The 22571-nt window shown below is 39.5% G+C and overlaps 1 protein-coding gene across 1 annotated transcript; it reads left to right on the top strand.

Annotated features, from left to right (window-relative positions):
- The first annotated feature begins 18950 nt into the window (after window positions 1-18950).
- On the top strand, window positions 18951-21016 carry LOC107813184 (uncharacterized). Its single transcript, XM_070206599.2, has one exon. It carries the CDS (start codon window positions 18986-18988, stop codon window positions 20687-20689), a length of 1704 nt encoding a protein of 567 aa, XP_070062700.1. The 5' UTR covers window positions 18951-18985; the 3' UTR covers window positions 20690-21016.
- The last annotated feature ends 1555 nt before the right edge of the window (window positions 21017-22571 follow it).

The raw sequence follows: 22571 nt of genomic DNA, 5'->3' as shown, positions 1-22571 counted from the left end.
TATTAATTACTCCTCTCCTTTCAACTCCTGCATCTCTCCTCTCCTTCGTTTGTTGAGTGTCCTTTTCTTTTGTTCACTTAATCATTAGCAATGGCATATAACGAAAGAGCAGCTACCAAGCGGCAAAGAAGCAAAAAGGTTCAATATATCTCTTTCTTTCTCCAAAATAATTAACATCAATCAATACCGTTTGCATTGTTGTACTATTAAACTCTTCATTATTCAGTACCCAGAACCAGAAGATAGACATGCTTATAATTTTCCATGTTTAATTTTACGTGTATGATGAATTCGATTGTATAGATGAAGTTGAAGCGACAAGTATTATTAGCCGTGTATCTCGTAGAAGTCGAGGAATGGCACCAGAATTGAGTGATGGCCTCATTGATAAAATTGAGCAAGGAAATTATCGAAAAAGTCTTCTAGTTGTGAGGAGTTCTCGTGCGTTGGTATGGTTAAAACAATAAGAAGTTTGTGAAGAAATGATCCGCTATTGGATAAAACACTTACTGATCGGCATGTTGATCATATTACATTAGTTTCGGAGAATACCTTCACGCATTTTTGGCCTAAAATGCAAGTAAAAGAGAGCAATTAATAGGTTAAAATCCCTACTTATCACCACACTTAAAACAAGCTCTAGGAGGGCGTGGTTGATGTGGCTGACTTGGGCCAAGTCTGCTAGACTGACCTTTGAAAGCACCCCGCAGGGGGCGCACTAGATACTGGAGGTGCATAATAAGGCTCCTAAAGTCTAGGAGGAGCTGGAATACCACTGATGGCTGGAAGAGCCGAATGAACGGAGTGACTCACATAGACCCTACCATGACGAACTACAGCTGGGGCACGGGCACCAAAACAATGTCCAAACTCTCGGGACCTCTTGGACTCTCTCTCCTCCCTACCCCGAGCAAGCATGCCCTCTACTCTCCTAGCAATACTCACCACCTGCTGATACGAGATATCCATCTCTAACTCCCGGGCCATGCTAGTCCTGATGCGGGGAATGAGTCCCTCAATAAACCAACGGACCCTCTCTCGAACTGTAGAAACCAAGGCCAGTGCATGTCTAGCCAAGTCACTGAAATGGATTGCATACTCTGAAACAATCATAGTACCCCGGCAAAACTACTCAAACTCAACGCGCCATGCGTCCCTGAGGCTCTGAGGGACATACTCTCTCAAAAAGATGTCCGAGAACTGAGTCTATGTAAGAGAAGCTGCCTCAGTCGGGCTGTCTAACTCATAAGTACGCCACCAATGATAGGCTACTACTCGAAGTTGAAAGGCAGTGAAAGAAACCCCACTCGAATATTCTATGCCCATAGTACGGAGGATACGTTGGCACTCCTCCAGAAATCCCTGAGCATCATCTGACGCTAGACCATTGAATGTAGGAGGGTCTTACTTGTACCTCTCGAGTTTATGATCCTCCTCCTCAGAGACTGCTGCCTTACCCTTGGACTAAGCTGGGGCTATAGGCGGTACTGATATAACCTCTGGAATCTAATCAACCTGAACCCACTGCTCGGGGGTGTGGGCGGCGAGAGTCTATGCTTCTCCCCCGACCTAAGATGTAGCTCGAGAAAAGGGAATCAACCCTGTATGAGCTAGAGTGTTTATATATGCTCATGAACTGTGCAAGGGTCTCCCGAAGAGCTGGAGTAGCAGTAGTAGGCGTATCAGGTGCCTTTCCTCCAATTGGAGCTACTGGTGGCTCCTCTATAGCAGCTCGCTCGGGTGCTCTGGCTACACCACGTGTGCATCCTCTGCCTCTACCTCGGTCCCGATCTCGGGCTGCTCTAGCAGGGGGTGCGGGTGCCTGGTCTTCTCTGGCTGCACGTGTCCTCACCAACTGTGAGAGAATAGAAAACAGAAGTTTAGAATTTTGAAGTCAATAATCTCGCACGACAAGGAATCAAATGAAGTGTATTTTTTCCTAACAGTTCCATAGCCTCCCGAAGATAAGTACAGACGTCTCCGTATCGATTTGCGAGACTCTAATAAACCGGCTTGTGACACATGACAACAACAAATAGCCCGTGTACGTACTCGTCACCTCACGTACACGGCGCTCACATATCAAAACAGTACCAAATCCTAAGGGGGGTTCCCCCACATAAGGTTAGGCAAGCCACTTACCTCGAACCAAGCCCAAATCAATCTGTCACGATGTTCTTTCCACGAATATCCTACTCCGAATGGCCCAAATCTATCCAAAACCAATTACATAACATAAAATAGCTACAAGAAACTAATCTAGCTAATGAAATTAGAGCTAAGGCAAGAAATTGGAAAATCGCCCAAAAAGCCCTCCGTGGGTCCACATCTCGGAATCGGATAAAAGTCACAAATTATGAACACCCATTCACTCACGAAATTACTATTACCAAAATTACTCAAATCCGATACCAAAAAATCTCGATCAAACCCCAAATTCGGCCTAAGAACTTTTCTCAAATTTTCCCAAATTTTTGCCCCAAATTCGAAATTAAATGATGAAATCAAGCATAGATTAGTAGGATATACTCATGAAGGAGTTAGGAATCATTACCCAATAACTTCCTCTGAAAATCTCTCGAAATTTTGCCTTCTAACGTGCTCTCAATCCAATTTTGTGATATGAACTCAAAACCCTCGTTTTTGAACTTTAAATTCTGCCAAGGTATTCCCTTCTTCTCGAACGCGGTCAAAGCCCCACATTTGCGAAGCACAAGCTACTTCAGTCCCAAAAAATACTCATCGCAAACGTGATGCACTAGTCGCGAACGCAAAGCTCAACTAGCCTGACCCCTACGCAAATGCGGGACACTCATCGCGAACGCGTAGGCTATCATGCCTAGTACCCATATGACTGTTGATTCTACGCGAATGCGAGATCCTTATCGTGAATGCGTAGCCTTAGTGTTCCATACCTTCGCAAACGTGGGAACGATGCCGCGAACGCGAAGAACAAACCTAGCTGTCCTCTCAGATGACCTACGCGAACGTGAGACCTCCCTCGCGAACGCGATAAAGGAATTGTGTGCAACAAAACACCAGAAAATCTGCCAACTCCCAAAGTCCAAAAATGATCCGTTAAGTACCCGAAACTCACCCGAGGTAACCGGGACCTCAACTAAATATACAAACCAAAATACCATACAAACTTAGTTGAGCTCTCAAATCACATTAAACATCGCTAAAATTACGAATCACCCTCCAATTCAAACTTAAAGAACTTGAAACTTCAAAATTCTACAACTGATGCCGAAACCTATCAAACCACGTCCAAATGACCTCAAATTTTGCACACAAATCATGATCAACATTACGAACCTATTTCAACTTCCAGAATCGGAATCCGACCCCGATATAAAAAATTCCACTACCGATCCAAAAATTCAACTTTCACCATTTCAAGCCTAAATGAGCTACAGACCTCCAAAACACAATCCGGATACGCCTCTAAGCCCAAAATCACTCAACGAAGCTAACGGAATAGACGAAACTCCATTCCGGAGTCGTCTTCACATAGTTCCGACTATGGTCCAAATCCTAAGGCTTAAACCTCCATTTAGGGACTAAGTGTCCCCGACACTTCCAAAAACCAAAATGAAACCTCCCGGCAAGTTAGAATAACAGAAATAGATATGGGGAAAGCAGTTAAAAGGGGATTGGGGCTCTAACTCTCAAAACGACCGGCCGAGCCGTTACACCCATACGACAAGATACCGTATCCATGAAATAATATCATCTAATAATTAGTTTATCTCCTTTTTTTAGAATGATACTGATACTTTTACTATCTGGTAGGTGTCAGGTTGATAATTTGCTATTAAGTCTTAATATTATTTTACACCACTAATAGGTTACTTGTATTGATATTAACAAAACTTATACGGTTTTGTAACTAACAGCAGAGTGATACATTTAGTTGCATTTGTATATACACAATCAATTATTCCCTCCTTATCAATTTAGATGAGGTAGTTTGACTCGGCACAGAGTTTAAGGAAAAAAAAGAAGACTGTTAAAACTTGTGGTCTTAAAAGCTTAAGGGGTAAAAGCTTAAAGAGCCATGATATTTGTGTGATTATAAAAGCTTCTCATTAATGGTAAAATGAGTAAAATGAAGAGTTTAAAGTTGAATTATTTTCAAATTTAGAAATATGTCATTTATTTTCAAACAAACTAAAAAAGAAAATTACATTATAAATATTTTATAACAAACAAACAAGTCACAATATGTTGGACTAAAACAGTTAAAATATACTTTTAACATGATATGATATTATCCGCTTTGGGGGAAGCTTGCATAATTTTTCCCAAAAGGTCTCACACTATTAAGATATCTCTATACCTTATATGTAGGCTCCAAATCTTTTCATCTACTAATGTGGGACTTTGTTCGTATACCCAACAATCTCCCCTTCGAACTAAGTTCTACGTGGCTTACTACCCCGATTCATGGATCTCCCCCTTGAACTAAGTTTCATGTGACCTATTGCCACGATCCACAGGTCAATTTTCAAGATTCATAATGTGCCACCTGTGAGCATGTGATTTTTGCCTCACACGAATTACTCCAAAAGAATTCCCAAAATTAGGTTTCTTCTTTAATTATGTGTTATTCTAGGAAGTACTGTGCAATTTTCCTGATTGTTTGCGTATCTTTATGTGCATATTTAATTTTATTAATGCATTAAAAAATACAAAAAAAAAATATAGCATCTGCACTTAGGATTTGATTTTACATTTTTTTGGTTAAATGTTGTTTTACAAAAAGTGAAAAATTCACAAAAAATAACGTATTATTGCATTTTAGTGTTTAATGTCAAAATTTTGCAATTTTCTTTTAATTTGGTATTAATTATGTGTAATAATTATTATTTAGAATTCATTAGTATTTTTGATAGGATGATTTAGTTTGTAATTTAATTTAGGATTTTAGTCTTAATTTTTTTTTTTGAAAAAAAAAAGAAAAAAAGAAAAGAAAAAGAATTAAAAAAAGGGGAAATCAAAATTGGGCTAATATCTCATTTAAATCCCAAGCCCAAACACAAAACCATCCAAACCCATTCGAACCGGCCCAAATAGCCCAGACCCGTCTCCAGCCTCAACCAAACGCCGCCATTTCGGGCGTTTTAATCTGGACCGTTGAATCAGCCTGAACGATCCAAAGCCTTCCTCACAACCCGACCCGTTCCCACACCTGGACCGCCCCAGCTGAAACCAAAACGACCCCGTTTCCATTTATGATCTAATCAGAGCTGTTGGATTCCAATCATCCAACGGCCCTAATTAAATCAAATGTTTCAATATATCAACCCCCCAAACCCGGCCCTTCCCATCTCATTCCCCCCATCTTATCAGGAACCCAACAGAACGCCACCGTGAACCGCCGCCTTCCGCCCATCGAAAATTGCCTCATGGCGGTTCCGGTGGCCTAAATCACCCTATCTTTACACCATAGAATCCCCTCACCCCCCTCTTTCTGAATCCACAAACCTTATCCCTCAAATATCCCTGGAATCCCTCGAATTTCAGATCAAAGATCGGACCCTAACCCTAGTTTACCCAATCGACCCCAAACTGACACCCCATAGCCTCCACAACCCCCTCATGCCCAATATATCATTAGTTTCCCTCGAATGTATCCAGTACTCCTCAAATATCGAATCTGAGTTCGAGCCTTAGAACCCTAAAATTCTGGCCAAAGCATGAAAGATCATTTAACTGGATTTATGGGCTTATTCAAGCTTGTTTCATCACAAAATAATAACGCTCGTTTGTTCTGCACCAAGAAAAAACGTTTGGTATTATTTTGGGTTGATTCAGAGTGCCAAATCCAAGTTCGAGCCTGTCCAGTGAGTTCTTTCCAAGTTTTTGTTTATTTTCATTAGTATTATTCTGATATTCGTCTTCCTCGTCTCTTTTTCTTTTTCTGGTCAATTTCAATTGAAATTCGATCAGTTCTTTGGTATAAATTATTTTTGTTCACTGTTGTTTCTGTAAGATTTGGTTTTGTGGATTTGTTTCGTATAATTAGGATATCAACTTGTTTTAAGACTGTGAAATTGTATCTCGTTAATCACTTAGTCAGAATAATTAGGGTTAGTTCAATAGTTTGGTTTAACTTCTTTAATTATGTTGATAAGAACTGATTAATATAAGTATAATTCAAGTGTTTACCTACTTAAGAAGCTTCTAATAGTGGTACGGTTGGGATTGCAATAGCTGTTTAAATTAAGAAAGCACTAAGCTAATGGGTAGTTAAAAATAAAAAGGTGAATTGATAATGGAGGATACACTAAAATGAATGCCTATAAAAAGGCTGAACGTGAGAGGTGTTAAGAGACACGGACAGACAGAGAGGAGAAGAACATTCTGATATTCTGAAAGTATTGAAAAATACAGATTTTTTTAGAAATAAGAATCCAATAAATTGGCTGAAAACTCTCTACTGTACCATTGAGCCTCAGTAATTCCTGATTCTTTTAAGTTCTGAAAACAATAATGTTCAGTGATGGGGTTGGAGTTGGTTCGATACTAGTTTTTTGGAAGGTTTTGATCAAATTGTGTTAAAGACTACTGTTCCATTAGATTGTAAATCGATTTTCTGGTTTCATTTGCTGAATTTGGGCTGTGTTGTTGCTGCTGCCGATTTCTGCTGTTTAAAAATTGTTGATCCTTCTTTATTTCTTTGTCCCCTCAATCTCAGGTACCTTCTTATCCCCTGAATAATGATTGATTGTTGAACATGTAAATCAGGTGGAATACTAATTGAATACATGCTGCATTTGAACTTAGTTTCCCCTATTTCTCATACTGCTTTAATATTCTGTAATAGATATGTAGTTTTAGATGTTATCTAAGCTATCATTTACACATTTAATGTTGTGTATGTTCAGTAGTTATATGTATGGGTAATTGGACATGTATGTATGATTCTAATGTGTATGTTCAGTAGTTGTATGTATAGGTAATTGGACATGTACGTATGATTCTTATTTGAGATCAGTATGGTTCGAAGTATTTTGCAAGCATGTTTTGTGTTTACATTTGCTCCTGAATGAGTTTAAAATGTCTAAGGATTATATTGAAAGCTTTAATATAATTTTCTGGAATTCATGAGAGAACCAGATTCTAATGTACTGGTTTGGTGACTATCAGTGTTAGGGGAAATTCAAGTTAGTTTAGTTATGTTGAAAATGATTCACTAGTTATCTACTGTTGTTTGCATGTCAATTGAGCAGATTTGGTTGTTTTAAATTCTACAAGTTTTGTCAACGTGAGGTTTAATTAAGGTTTAAATATCAGCATTTCAAGTTAATTTAGGGCCTTGAAAATTTAGAATCATATGCTGTATAGTTTCTCAAGAATTGGATCCTTAATTGTTTTCTATTTCAAAATCTTGGCATTGTTTGTATGTTGTGACTAGCTATTTAGGTTCATTCTGAACTTTTGTTGCTCAGCCATCACTTGAGCACGATACAGACTCGATATCGAGTCTAATTGGTGTTGGTTCTGAGGCTTTAAAGAATTTGGGCCTTCTGCTTGGGCTCAATTTGGGCCCAGAATTTTAAAATTAATGAGAAATGAAAGTGATAGGCCCTGCTGCATGAGTTTTTTTTATTTGCTTCAAAACAGGGTTCTTCACTGTTAGTCGGGGTTGGTACAATTTCGTTTTAAGACTGGCCCAGTTCCCTAATGTTACAAATGAATTGTGTTTAGTTTCTTTAAAAGGGATTACCATACCAATTGGGCGAATAATTATGGCCCTTTAATTTGATGGCTGCTAATTAGTAGGAAGAAAATATATTTTTGATTCTTGCTCATATCTAAAGTACTACATATTGATGCAAAAATCTTGAGCTTTAGTAATCAAGCTAATGATTTCGTGCACTTAACGATACAGACTTCTCTTGGTCTCAAATCTCAATATGCTGTTAATTCCTCCTAGTCGGTTTCAAAGTAATTTGATCACAAAGAGCTTCTAAATTCAATATCTCGTGATGTGCTTGTTGGAGTGATTATTTGGTTTGTTTTGTGAGCTAATCTGGTAGATATTGGAATAAAGAGAGGTCTATTGGCTAAACTCTAAGAATGAATAAGTTGAGAAAGAACTTGATAGGCATAAAACCTTTTAATAACTTTTTCTGTTCCGTGTGGCATGATTACGGGTTCCAGAATTAAGACCAACATATGCGTTCGCGCAACGTTGGGCGAAACAATCTTAATCTTAATAAAATACTATCGTGGTTGTGTACACGTTCGCGTGACATAATTACGATTCTAAAAGCAAAATCGGAGTATGCGCAACTTCGGCCCAATTTTCTCAACATTAATAAAGCGTTATTAACTGTGGACACGTTCGCGTGACATGGTTTTTGACGCGCCAAACAAATGGGTATACGTGCGCGTAACCCGTTTCAAGATAATTTTCTTGATTAAAAAGCGGTGAAAGGTAAATGCACATAGGTTCTAAAATCAGTAATTAAACAATTTTAATAAGCCAAGTATGATCAAAGCGACCGTGCTAGAACCACGGAACTCTGGAATGCCTAACACCTTCTCCCGGGTTAATAGAATTCCTTACCCGAATTTCTGTATTCGCGGACTGTAATACAGATTCAATCTTTTCCTCGATTCGGGATTTAAACCAGTGACTTGAAACACCATAAATTATCCCAAGTGACGACTCTGAATTTAATAAATAAAAACAATCACGTTTCGATTGTCACTTAAATTGGAAAAACTCCTTATACCCTTTGCAGGTGTGGTAAAAAGGAGGTATGACACCACTTACATTATTAGAATATTATGGCAAGCGAAACCCGCAGCTAACTTCTTTTTGTATGTGCACCGGCCCGCACCATTACTTTGTCATCTCCATACTCGTCACGCTGAACATGTGCTTCATTTTGAAGAAACCCGAATTATTTATTTGATAGATTTGACCTCAAATACATTGATTTTTATAATTATCTTTTATTAAAAATAAAAAATATTAAATTGTGTAATTATAAATGTGCAATCCAGAGAGAGAAACTCTAACTTCTCTCTATTAACCTACAACCCTATCTTCTATTGTTTAGCAAGGAATGAACCCAGAAACAAACTCATCACATAACCCATTCCTCCAAAACCACCTGATCAAGCTACTGATCATCCATCATCACCAACAATTTCCAACTCCAATATTCCCAACAATCCCTCATTTAAGGAGAAATTACTCTCCCATGAAACTATAATAAATACACCTACTAACTCCAACGTCACCTTACTTGACTATGTTGAGCCAATGAGGGAGGATTCCGACTATGAATCGTTGTCCCCACAATTCAGTCATATCTCCCTATCAGATGAAGATAGGCAGCGCATGTACTCACCATGGCAATTTTCTCTCATAATCAAACTCCTTGGTAAAAGAGTGGTCCATCAATACCTAAAGAAAAGGATCCAAGACCTTTGGAAACCAAACAAAACATTTCCATTAATTGACCTGGGATCAGATTTTTATGTAGTTAAATTTACCAAAGAAGAAAACATCGCAAAGGCTCTACAACAAGCCCCATGATTCATCAATGGTCATTACCTCTCCGTCAGAAGATGGGAACCAAATTTTGTAGCTAGTCAAACCAAGGAATTATACTCAGCTGTCTGGGTTCATCTTCCTCAATTACCTACTGAGTTCTACGATGCGATAGTGCTTGAAAAAATTGGTAACTTAATTGGGAAGCTATTGCGTATAGATACTTGTACTAGCTCAACAATTAGAGGGAGGTATGCGAGACTATGTGTGCAGGTCCCATTAGATCAACCTGTCCAAATTGCAATTCAAATTGGCACCCATCTACAGCAGACAGCACCCTCATGCATCTACCCTAGCACAAAGATAGTAAAGTAGACTCAAATGGGACCTTGGGAGATAGCATCTACCTCAACAGCTAAGGGGCAATCCAATGAGGAGCAGTGGCAAACAGTGTCATTCCTAAAAGTCCATAAACATAAACGAAACACTATCACTCCTCCAAGGATCAGAAACACGGGCAATCAAACAAGTATCTGTGTCAATATTTTTGATGCAATATCAGGTAAGTTCCTAAATACTCAAAAATTAGCTTTCAAGCCTAAACATCCATTTAATTCTGAGCAACAAAATTTAGAGGATCTAAGCCTCTCTACTACAGAACAATATAATCCTAATGCTACCCCTATCATTCCTATCCAAACCTCGAATAAATTCTCATCATTGCTGGCTAATAGTAATGATTTAACTAAGTAAGAAGAATCAGCTAACATGGATTTGGATGATATCTCCCCTAGCCAATCCGCTGATAATCCTCACTCTTCTCCCACACAAAACCCCTCCATTACCCCCCCCCCAAATTGTTAGTCCACGTGGCAATGCAGTTGCATGCAATACCACTACAAATAAAACAACGGCCCCAGTCCCTAAACACCTACTTGGAACGCCTCTGATTTCCCATAATGCCCCTAATACACCGATTATCTACTTGTCACACAACCATGGCCACGTGGCCATGCAAACCAATTCCCCAATACGAGATAACCTAGAATTGGAAGCAACTACACAAATCATGCAAACTACAAACCCTATATTACCTGATCAATCATTGCTTCACGAGCCCCAAACTCCTATTGCCTCTACATCTTCCACTCTTAAAAATGAATCTACCATAATCATTCACAAGAAGGAGAATACCACTAAATCAGTTATCCCCCCACCATCGTCCATCCATACTATCCAGAATGGACAACCAAGTATCAAATCCAAATCTTCCAATCTATGTCACGAATACACTACCCCAGGATCACCAACCAATGACATGGTTGGAACAAGGCCTTCAGGGACAAGCTGCCTTCTTCACACAGAACATCCAGAACCAGGAGGTTCTATTTGTCCTCCAGAACCCTCAGATACTAGCCCAGCTAATTTCAGAGGGCATGAGGCTAGCCATGTCAAACTACATCAACCACCTTTGGGTGATGAATGTTCTCAACCCAATAGCCCCAACATTGGCACCTGCTCTACTTCACAACATGCAAGCTCATTGGAATCTTCCACACCACTACAACCTATTGCAGAATATGCAACTCTTTTACCAGCTCCCTTTCTTTGCTCCACAAGATCAAAACAATCCTCCTTTGATCCATGCATGACAACCTGTGCCTCAACACTTTCCACCACCGATGGATATTCACCAAACCCAACCTCATCCCCATCACAATGTACCCGTACAAGAAGAGGAAGGAATAGTGGAACAAGAACAACTCATCCCACCGCTGAACATAACATCGTCCACAGAAATTTCAAACCTGCACGCAATCAAGATCATGCTGTTCCAAGCACTGGAAGACAAGAAGTTTGTGTGTAAGTGCCCACAGGAACTGTACAAATGCTCCCTCGATATCAGACCTCCACTAAACAAGGCAATAGGAAATTTCACAGTAATACTAAGCGCATCAGTGAAGGGCAGTGTTCTACAACATCCCCCCCCGATCCCTCAATGAGTAGACTTCCTAATTTTGTAATTTGGAATATCAGGGGTGGAAATAATTATGAATTTAAGCGTCACTTTAGGGACCTACTAAATACCCACAACCCTTCCCTAGTTGCTCTCCTGGAAACTCGTATGACCAATCACATTGGAACTCGAGATGATTTCCAATTTTCTGACATGGTGAAGATTCCAGGTCAAGGCCAGTCGGGTGGTATTGCTATACTTTGGCATGACTCCCATGTTCAACTTAGTCATATTCTTCTTGATTGTCAGGAAGTCCATGCAATGATCCGCGTACTTCCTAATCACCATCCTTGGTTGTTTAGTATTGTTTATGCTAGCACTCATGTTCATATTAGGTCCCAGTTATGGTTAAATCTGGAAAATATTGCTAACAATTACAAGGGCATGTAGTTCCTAGGTGGGGACTTCAATGAGGTCGTGAGTCAACAAGACAAATGGGGGGGGGGAGACCTATAAATCGTAATAGAGCATCTAGATTTCAATCGTGTATTAATTACTGTCAGTTTATGGACCTTGGTTTTAAGGGGGCTAAGTATACTTGGTCTAATCATACATATAATCGTCCTGACTTAATTTTGGAACGACTTGATAGGTGCTTTATTAACGAACAATGGCTTGAATATTACCCGAATGCTTTTGTTAGTCATCTGCCTAAGACTTACTTTGACCATACACCCCTCTTTATTTCCCTATCTCATTGCACTAGGCTCCACACTAATCGTATCTTTCGACTTGAAACATACTGGTTCCATCACCCTGATTTTACTACAATAGTTAGAGATACTTGGAATAGTCAAGACTTAACCAATGCCACCACTCTTTTCACCAATAAAGTTAAAGATTGAGCTGCCAATAATTTTGGTTATGTTATTAGGAAAAAGAAAACAATTCTTGCTCGACTTAGTGGTATCCAAAAATCCACAAATTATCCTACGAGTATATTCCTAAAAATTCTAGAGCAAACCATCTCTAATGAGTATATCACTCTTTTAAAAGTAGAAGAGGATTATTGGAAGTTTCGTTCCCGTATAAATTGGCTTAGTGAAGGTAATGCTAGTACCAAATTTTTTCACATAAGTATCCTTAATAGGAGAAGGAAAAATCGTATTTCTTTTTTTTAAGGATGCTCATAATAATTGGATAATGATCCGACCAAATCCTCCAACACACCTTTAATTATTTTCAAACAATCTACCAAACAGGCCATGAATCCTAAAATTGGCTAACCACCCAAACTTCCCTAGTTTCATCCAGTACTGCTGATTTATTAGCATTAGACAAACCATTGCATAACCATGAAATTACTAGGGCTATTTTCTCGTTCAAACCTTTTAAAGCCCCGGGTCCGGATGGATTACATCCTTTTTTTTACTAAAAATATTGGCACATTGTCAAAAAAACAATCTATGACTACTGTCACTCTATTTTTGATAACTATAGCATCCCTGAACACATTAACACTACCTTCCTTTGTTTGATACCCAAATTTCATAATGCCAATGAACTGAAAAGTTTCAAGCCTATTGGACTTTGTAATACTTCTTATAAAGTTATTACCAAAATCATTGTCAACCGTCTAAAACCCTTTTTAGTTACCCTCGTAGGCCCCTTTCAATCAAGCTTTCTCAAAGGACGATGTGCGGCTGATAATGCTATTATCATTCAAGAAATTATCCACCACTACACGAAAATAAAAGGTAATAAGGGCAAAATGATCCTTAAAATCGATTTGGAGAAAGATTTTGACCACTTGGAATGGCCTTTTATTCGTAGAGCCCTCCACTATTTCCATTTCCCTCCGAAAATCACCAAACTCATCATGTCTTGCATTACTACCTCTAGTATTGCTGTTCTAGTCAATGGATCTCAAATGGAGTTCTTCAAGCCATCTAGGAGCATTAGACAAGGTGACCCTATGTCACCTTATATATTTATCCTTTATATTGAATTATTATCTACTCTTATCAATCACCAAGTTGATTTAACTTTATGGGATCCTATTAAAATAAGCCCTTAGGGACCACCCCTTTCTCATTTATTCTTCGCGGATTATTTAACTTTAATGGCTGCAGCCAATGAGAAGTCTGCTTCTACAATCAAACGTTGTCTTGACTACTTCAGTAAGTTATTAGGGCAGCAAATAAATCATTCAAAATCAAAACTACTCTTCTCTAATAACTGCTCTATTTCTCAAAATAATTTAATATTTGTCGTTCTAAACCTTAAAATTAGTGACACCTTTGGAAAATACCTAGGTTTTCCAATACTGAGTACCAATCCTAAACCAAAGGACTACAATTTTATCCTGGACAACCTCAATAAAAGACTCAATAGTTGGAAAACTCAATTCCTGTCATTAGCTGGGAGAACCACTCTTATTCAAACCACTCTCAACTTTCTTCCTAATCACATCATGCAATACACCATGCTGCCCCAAAAAAACCCATCGGAAAATTGACAAAATCCAATAAGATTTCCTTTGGGGTAGCAATCTCACATCCAAAAAGATCCATTATATAAAATGGGACACTGTCTCATTTCCTAAAAAAGATAGGGGCCTGGGGATACAAAAATACATGGATAAGAATAAAGTGGCTCTTACAAGCCTCAACTGGCTTTTCTTTAGCCACCCCACCACTATCTGGGCAACCTTACTTCAGTCCAAATACAATGGTCGATATTCTAATACGTCACATTCTTTCATATGGAAAAATATCCTCACAAGATGGAGCGTTTGTAAAGATGCTACTGCATGACATATTGGGGATGGTTCCCACGTAGATTTTTGGCATGCAAATTGGATACCATGCATTAAAAGTCTAAGAAGCATGATCCATGGTCCTTTGCCACATCAAAAGTCAACCATCAAGATTTCTCATATTTTCCACAATGGGACATGGGACCGATCACGACTATCTTTTGAATTTCCTCCCCACATTCTAGCTCAAATATACTCTATCCAACCCAATAGTAATAGGAATCACACTGATACTCCAATCTAGGCACCAACCACTGATGGTATATTCACCACAAGGTCTGTGTACCATTTTATTACTGCTAATGCAATCCACACCCATGGTAAGAATTTTCAATGGCTCTAGAAATTAAAAACTTGGAATAAGCTCAAATATTTCCTTTGGCAATGCTATCATGATAGACTACCTACAAAAACATTCTTGAATCACATTGGAATAGCCACTTCCTTATACTGCCCAATATGCCCTACCATAGAGGAAACATCTCTTCATATTTTCCTAATGTGCCCCATAGCAAAGTAGTTATGGGAAGCCCTAGGTGTGAGCATTCACTTAGTTAACATCGTTTCTATCCACTGGCTTGATAGTTTATACAAACAAAAACCCCATACAATATGCCCTTCTTTGACGTGAGATTGTCTATTTTCCTTTACTCTTTGGCTTCTATGGCTTAATAGAAATAAAAACACCTTCCACAATCTTCGTAACTCAGTGGATAGTAATAATGTTATATCGAGAGCCATGAAATATTTGCATTGCAGTAATATCAGCTGTAACAAACTTGATAGACCATTACCAGTTGCTACCAAATAGGAACCCCCGACTATACATCAACTAAAGCTCAACATAGATGGGGCTTTAAGGGTAGATTTGAGCTAGGTGGAATAGGTGGGGTATTCAGAGACTCGAATGGGGACTGGATTCTGGGCTTCAGCAAAACAACTACTAGCCCCTCTCCTCTTTACATTGAGCTTGAGGCACTATGCCAAGGCCTAGAACTTGCAGTAACTCACCAGTTCAAAAAATTTCAAATCGAGACAGACTCTGCCTCTATACCTTCACTAATTAAATCAAACTACTCACCACTCTATAATTCCCTCCTTTGTAAATGCAGGTACTGGCTGAAGATGTTGAGGAATCCACCCATCCTACACAATTTCAGGGAAGGCAACAACATAGCACATGAGTTGGCGCAACATGGAGTTCAGCAAGCCAACATCTACCATAATAAGATATATCTAGAAGTACCGGACTACCTTAAAGAAGTTGTGCGTGCTGACAAAGAAGGACTCACAGTTATTAGAACTACTACTACTAATACTGTTGTATTAAATAATTTGGCCATGCTGGGCAACCCTATAATGTCGTCCTTTGGTTGTAATGCTACTTCTAATGGTATGCCTTCGTTTGCTCCCAATGGGAGGACCAGGCCGTGTAACTTTGCTACTTAGTATTAAATAAAAATTTATCTTCCTTGCCAAAAAAAAGTGCAATCCAACATGATAGCGAGAATTACATTATAAATATACTATACAAACAAAAAGTAACTATAATTATTATACTTTGCAATTCCAATAATTATTATCTGTAGGAATATATTTTATTAAGTTAACAATTTTTTTTTGTTTCTTCTTGTCACAACTTTAAATCCAGACCCGGTCGTGATGGCGCCTCTCGTGAAGACAATGTCAGCTGACACAACACCCAATTCATTTTAAACAATTATAATAACGCAATTTAAGTCATTAATATGCTAATAATCCCAAAATAAAATTGAACTAGACAATTTGCGGAAACCAACACAGCCCGACATCGAGGTGTCACCAGTCATGACCATCTAAACATGTGTCTAAGAGTCTGAAAGAGTTTATACAGTCTATTATAGAACTAGAAACATAAAATAAGAAAGGAGGGAGAAACACTGGCCTGCGAACGCCGAGTAGCTACCTAGTGGACTCCGAATAGCCTGATGGGAGCAATCAACCCTCACTGGCGGCACCCGAAGCTCCTAAGTCTACACACAGGGTGCAAGGAGTAAAGTGAGTACTCCAACTCTATGAGTAATAAAAATAAATGAAGACTGAGCGATAAGAAAAATACGTAAAACACAGCAAAATGCTACAAAGAGGCAGTGTAAAATCAATACAATGCAATAAAATAGTGAAATCTTATAAAAACACCTTAGTTTAGTATAAGCTTCTTTAAAATACCTTTTAACCATTAAACAAGTAAATAAAAAGCAACGAGAAAAGATAAACACATAAAATCAACCCCCGGGGCACAATATCAACAGAATCAGCCCCTCGGGCAATAACATGGAACAACACCAGCCCCTCGGACTATATCACATATCACACTAGGTACCCGCGCTCACTGGGGGTGTACAGACTCCGGAAGGGGCCCCTTACAGCCCAAGCGCAATATCAATCCATCTCGTGGTATAATCAATAGGCTCTCGGCCTCATATCAAGCCACCTTGTGGCGTACAACTCAGTCCCTCGGCCTCATAATCATAAATCATAATCAATACCGCTGCGACGCGTAGCCCGATCCCATAATAACGTCACAACACAGGCCTTCGCCCTACTCTGTCAAAATCTCTAAAAGCCATTCAGGCACAGTAAAATATGAATGCTCAGCTCAAACTATCATTTAAGATGTCAAAACAGTATAAACATGGTTGATTTATAAAAACAGTAGAATATAGCATGACAGAGTATAAATATAAAGTTAAAACAGTGAGGAAATAGTAGTAAAAATCCCCTAAGGGTCCAAAATAGTTGTCACGAGGCCCAAATATGGCATTCAGTCCAAAATATGATGATAGCAAATAGTTTTCAATCAAATACTCGGTAAAATAGTCATTCGGGGTGGACTAAGTCACAATCCCCAATGGTGCACGACCCACGCTCGTCATCTAGCGTGTATGTCGCCTTAATATAGCACAACGATGTGAAATTCGGGGTTTCATACTCTCATGACAACATTTACAATCATTACTCACCTCTATCCAGTCCAAACTCTTGCCCACGATGCCTTTGCCTCTCTAATCGACCTCCGGATGCTCCAAATCTAACCAAAATCAGTGCAAAACCATCAAAATATGCTAAGGGAACAAAACTCACTCGAAAGAAATCAAATTACAACCCAAATCCCGAAATTGGCCAAATCCGAACCCCGGGTCCACGTCTCGGAATCCGATAAAAATTACATCAATAGACTTCTTATCACTCCCTGAGTTTATTCATATCAAAAGCACCAAAATCCAACCACAAACGGCCCTTCAAATCCAAAATTCTAGGTCTCCAATTACAAGGCCTAATTCTTCAATATTTAGGCATAAATTCTATAAATTTCATGATTATTTAGGTAGAAATCACATTAGGATTGAGTATTAAGTTCATAAATCCTACCTCCAAGTGTTCCCCCATGATTCTCTCTTCAATCCTCTTCAAAAAGCTTCAAAATAGCCCAAAAATAGATGAACTTAGGCAAAAATCGCGGAATAGGCCTTGTAAACATTCTGCCCAGCTATTTTAATTCCTTCTTCGCGAACGCGGTCAATGCCTCGCGTTCGCGAAGCACAAACTTAAGTTGACCAGAAATTCCTCTTACGCGAACGCGACCACCCCTCGCGAACGCGATGCCTCAGTAACTCAACCCGTCGCGGACGCAGCATCACCCTCACGAACACAATGACCAACGAGCTCAACCCTTCGCGAATGTGGGACCTCCCTCGCGAACGTGAAGGCCAAATCTCTAGCCTCTCATCCTAACCCTTCGCGAACGTGAGGGCCCACTCACGAACGCGAGGGCCAAAAGTCTGCAACACTCACAACAGATTTTCTACAACTTTCCCCAACTTGAAATGGTCCGTTTAACCACCCGAAACTCACCCGAGGCCCTCGGGACCTCAACCAAACATGCCAACCTATCCCATAACATCATTCAAACTTGTTCCAATCTTCGGAACGCTCGAAATAACATCAAGACACCAAATTTGCATCGAATTCAATCCTAAGAATTCCAAAATCTTCCAAATTTCGGTTTCGATCAAAACGTCTATCAAACCACGTCCGAATGACCTGAAATTTTGCACATACATCCCAAATGACACAACGGACCTACGACAACTTCTGGAATTCCATTCTGACCCCTATATCAAAATCTCACCTATCAACCGGAAAATGCCAAAATTCCAATTTCACCAATTCAAGCCTAAATCTACTTCGTACCTCCAAAATACATTCCGATCACGCTCCTAAGTCCCAAATCACCTCCCGAAGCTATCCGAACCATCAGAACTCACATCCGAGCCCTTTATCACATAAGTCAACATCCGGTTGACCTTTCCAACTTAAGCTTCCTCAAAAGAGATTAAGTGTCTCAAACCTTACCAAAACCTCTCCGAACTCGAGCCAACCAACCCGATAATACAAAATACAGCTGAACAAGGCAATAAGAAGCAGAAAATAGGGAAAACGGAACGGTAACTCATAAAACGACCGGCCGGGCCGTTACACTTGTTCTTCTTCTACTCTATATTTTTTTAAAATTTTGACGTTAATCATTTTTTTAAGGTGGTAGTAGTAGTATTTTCTTGTGAATGCTGATGTCATCGTTACATTTGCTTCAATAAAGCGGGAATTGAAAGGCATAAAAAGCGCCACAATTCCCCGGAGTCCATTAGTGGGAATGGGGAGCGCCATGGCTGAGCAGCAACTTCTGAGCATGGGCTTTCCGCAAGACTTAGCCGCCGAAGCTCTTACGGCAACCGGCGGCGATATCGTCAAAGCTACCGACTGGATTCTCCAGAAAGATTCTTGCAATTTCAACCCAAAATCTCTGTCTTCTTCTACTACCGATCAACGCTCGTCCCCTCCTCCATTTCAGCCCAAAATCGATCGTTTCTTTCAATTCCAATCCAAACCCCTAACCTCCACGTATATATCAACCCTTAAACCCACTGTTACTACTAAGGGGTTGGCGACCCACGAAGAAGAAGAAGTAGAAGAAGATTATGAACCCCAATTAACAAAGCGTCCAAAATTAGTAGTAGAATCTGAAAAAGAAAAGAAAAAGAAACCCCCTCACGAACCCTTGTCCGAACGAATGCGACCTCGTACCCTAGACGAGGTTGTTGGTCAAGACCATATTTTGGCGCAAAAATCCCTTCTTCGATCAGCCATTGACTGCGGTCGTCTCCCTTCACTACTCTTGTGGGGTCCACCTGGTACCGGCAAAACATCCATTGCTCGAGCCATAGTCAACACTTGGTCTGCTTCTGAAAATAATATATACCGGTTTGTCTCCTTATCGGCAGTCACTTCGGGGGTTAAGGATGTTAGATATGCTGTTGACGAAGCGAGAAGGCTGAAAAAGAAGAGCAACAAGAGGACTATTTTGTTCATTGATGAAGTTCACAGGTTCAACAAGGGCCAACAAGATTCCTTTTTGCCGGTTATTGAGGACGGCAGTGTTATTTTCATTGGAGCAACTACTGAAAACCCATCATTTCATTTGATTACGCCGTTATTGTCCAGGTGCAGAGTTTTGACTCTCAATCCCTTAAAACCCCAACATATTGCTTCCCTCCTCAGGCGTGCTGCGGCTGATTCTAACAAGGGGCTGTGTTGTTCTATGGGTGAGATGTTGAAAATTGAAGTGAATGATGAGTGTGTAGAGTTTCTTTCAGAAAATTGTGATGGAGATGCTAGGGTGGCATTGAATGCCTTGGAAATCTCGGCTACCACTGCTGTTGCACGGTCGCAAATGGCGAGAGGATCAAACGGGGAGTTAGAGTCTGCAGTTATAACTCTGGATGATGTAAAAGAAGCAATGCAGTGTAAGCATTTGGCTTATGACAGAGCAGGGGATGAACATTATAATCTTATCAGTGCGCTTCACAAATCCATGAGAGGAAGTGACGCTGACGCTTCCATTTATTGGCTGGCGAGAATGTTGGAAGGGGGTGAAGAGCCTCTCTACATAGCCCGCAGGCTGGTCAGGTTTGCTAGTGAAGATGTGGGGTTAGCTGATCCATCGGCTCTTTGCCAGACGGTTGCTTGCTACCAAGCTTGCCATTTTATCGGCATGCCCGAGTGCAATGTTATCCTTGCTCAGTGTGTTGCTTATTTGGCCCTGGCTCCCAAGTCTATTTCTGTCTATAGAGCAATAGGGAAAGCTCAAAAAGTGGTAAGAGAATCAGTTGGACAAAATGAAGGGGTTTCCCTTCATCTTAGGAATGCAACAACTAAGCTAATGAAGGATCTTGGTTATGGGAAGGATTATATTTATCCTCCTGACAATCCGAACTCATCATCCCAGACTTATTTGCCACCATCTCTTCAAGGTTATAAGTTTCTCAACTGGCCAAACGTTGCATCAAATTATCGATGATGAGGATAACATGACAATGTTATGGCTTTCTGAAAATAGCTTCTTTTGCGGGTTAGCACTGTTTCTTCTCCCTTTTATCTAGTTTTGGGAATTGTTAGTGATCAGGCAAATCTTTAGGAATTTTGCGCCACTCTATTGTCATTTTTTGGGCAACTTTGACTTTTAGTTTTGAGCAGAGGAGGAGGAAAAAACTTCTGGTTTAGAGGTGTTGAATGATTCCTTTTTTGGTTGTAGTTTTGTCAGATTTTATGTGCATCCCTTCTATTTTGTCCTTGCTTTTGGCTACATCTGGAAACAATATATATTACATGGGAGGTTTACTTTTTCCGCTTTTATCTCTATATTTACAAGAAACTTTTCACTAGCTATCTCAAAAAATTAATTTGAAATTTTGCGTAGATGGAGATGAATAATTTCTCCGTATTCGTTCTATATGTCCAACAGTCAATCTTTGGGTACCTTGCAGAAGAAATAAGTTAGTTGTGACTGGTTTGAATGATGCTCAAACTTAGAGCTATTATTTCATTGATGTCATACGATTTAAGACATTTTGGAAGACTGATTACTTGGTAAGTTATATCCTTCTGAATTGCTCTGTTAACCACAAAATTTGTGTGGGTTAATATCATGTCTTTCAGAGCAAGTAATTTGAATTGCTGTTGCTGAGTGAAGACATAATAAATTCAGATGAACTAAGGCATTCTGATATATTCTGTCATCTGGTAGAAAAAGATATCAACTTTCACATGTCTTAAGCGAACTATATGTGAGTTGATATCTGACTTTGACTATAAATAAGTCAATTGATAATTAACAACTCAATCTAATCTTTTCTAGAGCTGTCTTTTAGGGACTTGTTAGCAGTGCATTCCTTTAACTTTAGGGATCTGTTTCTGATTATTATCAATTCCCTGTAAACCAAGCAGTGATATTATCTCTTGTGGTGTTTCTTCTGAACATGCTAGACCAAGTTGGAAAACAGAAACCAAGCAATCGATTTGTTCACTACATATATTCTTATTTGCATCCCCTTCTGTTATTTCTCCACAAAGAGCAGATCCATCAACAATATCCATTATTTTGATCTGGTAATGCCAGTTTGACGAAATAGTGGAGATTCACATTGTCTTCAAGCAGTTTGTCAATGGGCCTTTTTCCAGTGAAAATCTCCAGCAATAGGATCCCATAACTATTCAGTAGTTAGCGTTATCCCAAGCGAGTTGAACTGGTTAAGGTTGCTTTCCCCAGATAAATATGGGAGGAGCTTGGCCAATCCAAAATCACTTGCACTATCATGTGGAAGAATAGTTCAGCATTATGTAACCTCTTCTAGGCTTCAACACAGAGGAGAAGTACAATTCATTAATAGGCCTCCCATCTATGATGATTTTTCATCGGCATGAAACCTCTCCCTCTCCCTTGCCATTGCAGCTTGTTTTTTTCAATTTGTATAGCACGTTGTCACAGAGTAAAATAACCTGTAGAGTAGCACCAGAAAGAATGTCGATCCATAGGCCTTTTCCCCTAAAGATACGTCAGAAAGCTAATGAAGCAGCTGTAGGAATCCCACAAAGGCAAAATGAAGCAAGATTGAATAGGATCCGATATGCTGCCAACCACATCCCCTAGCAACACCTACAATGTCCATAGGACCACAATTAGTCATACGCCCGTACTTGTCATGTAATTTTAGTGTCGGATACACGAAAAAAAACTTCACATATATACATAATATAATCTCCCGGCAAAGGTGATTCAGTTGAACCCCCTTTGGTAAATGTGGCTTCGGCCGCTGGTATTTGTTACCTTTTCTTGTATGTGGAAAAAGTCTAGCCTAAAAGAGTTCCTTGCAAGCTGTCAGTTATGACCAATAGACACAAAA

This window comes from Nicotiana tabacum, chromosome 10 (assembly GCF_000715075.1).
Source record: "Nicotiana tabacum cultivar K326 chromosome 10, ASM71507v2, whole genome shotgun sequence".
Lineage (NCBI taxonomy): Eukaryota > Viridiplantae > Streptophyta > Magnoliopsida > Solanales > Solanaceae > Nicotiana > Nicotiana tabacum.
This window is presented reverse-complemented; position numbering and strand designations above follow the sequence as displayed.

Excerpts from the sequence above, each read along its gene's own strand:
- LOC107813184 (XM_070206599.2), top strand. The coding sequence starts at position 18,986 with ATGGGGAGCGCCATGGCTGAGCAGCAACTTCTGAGCATGGGCTTTCCG.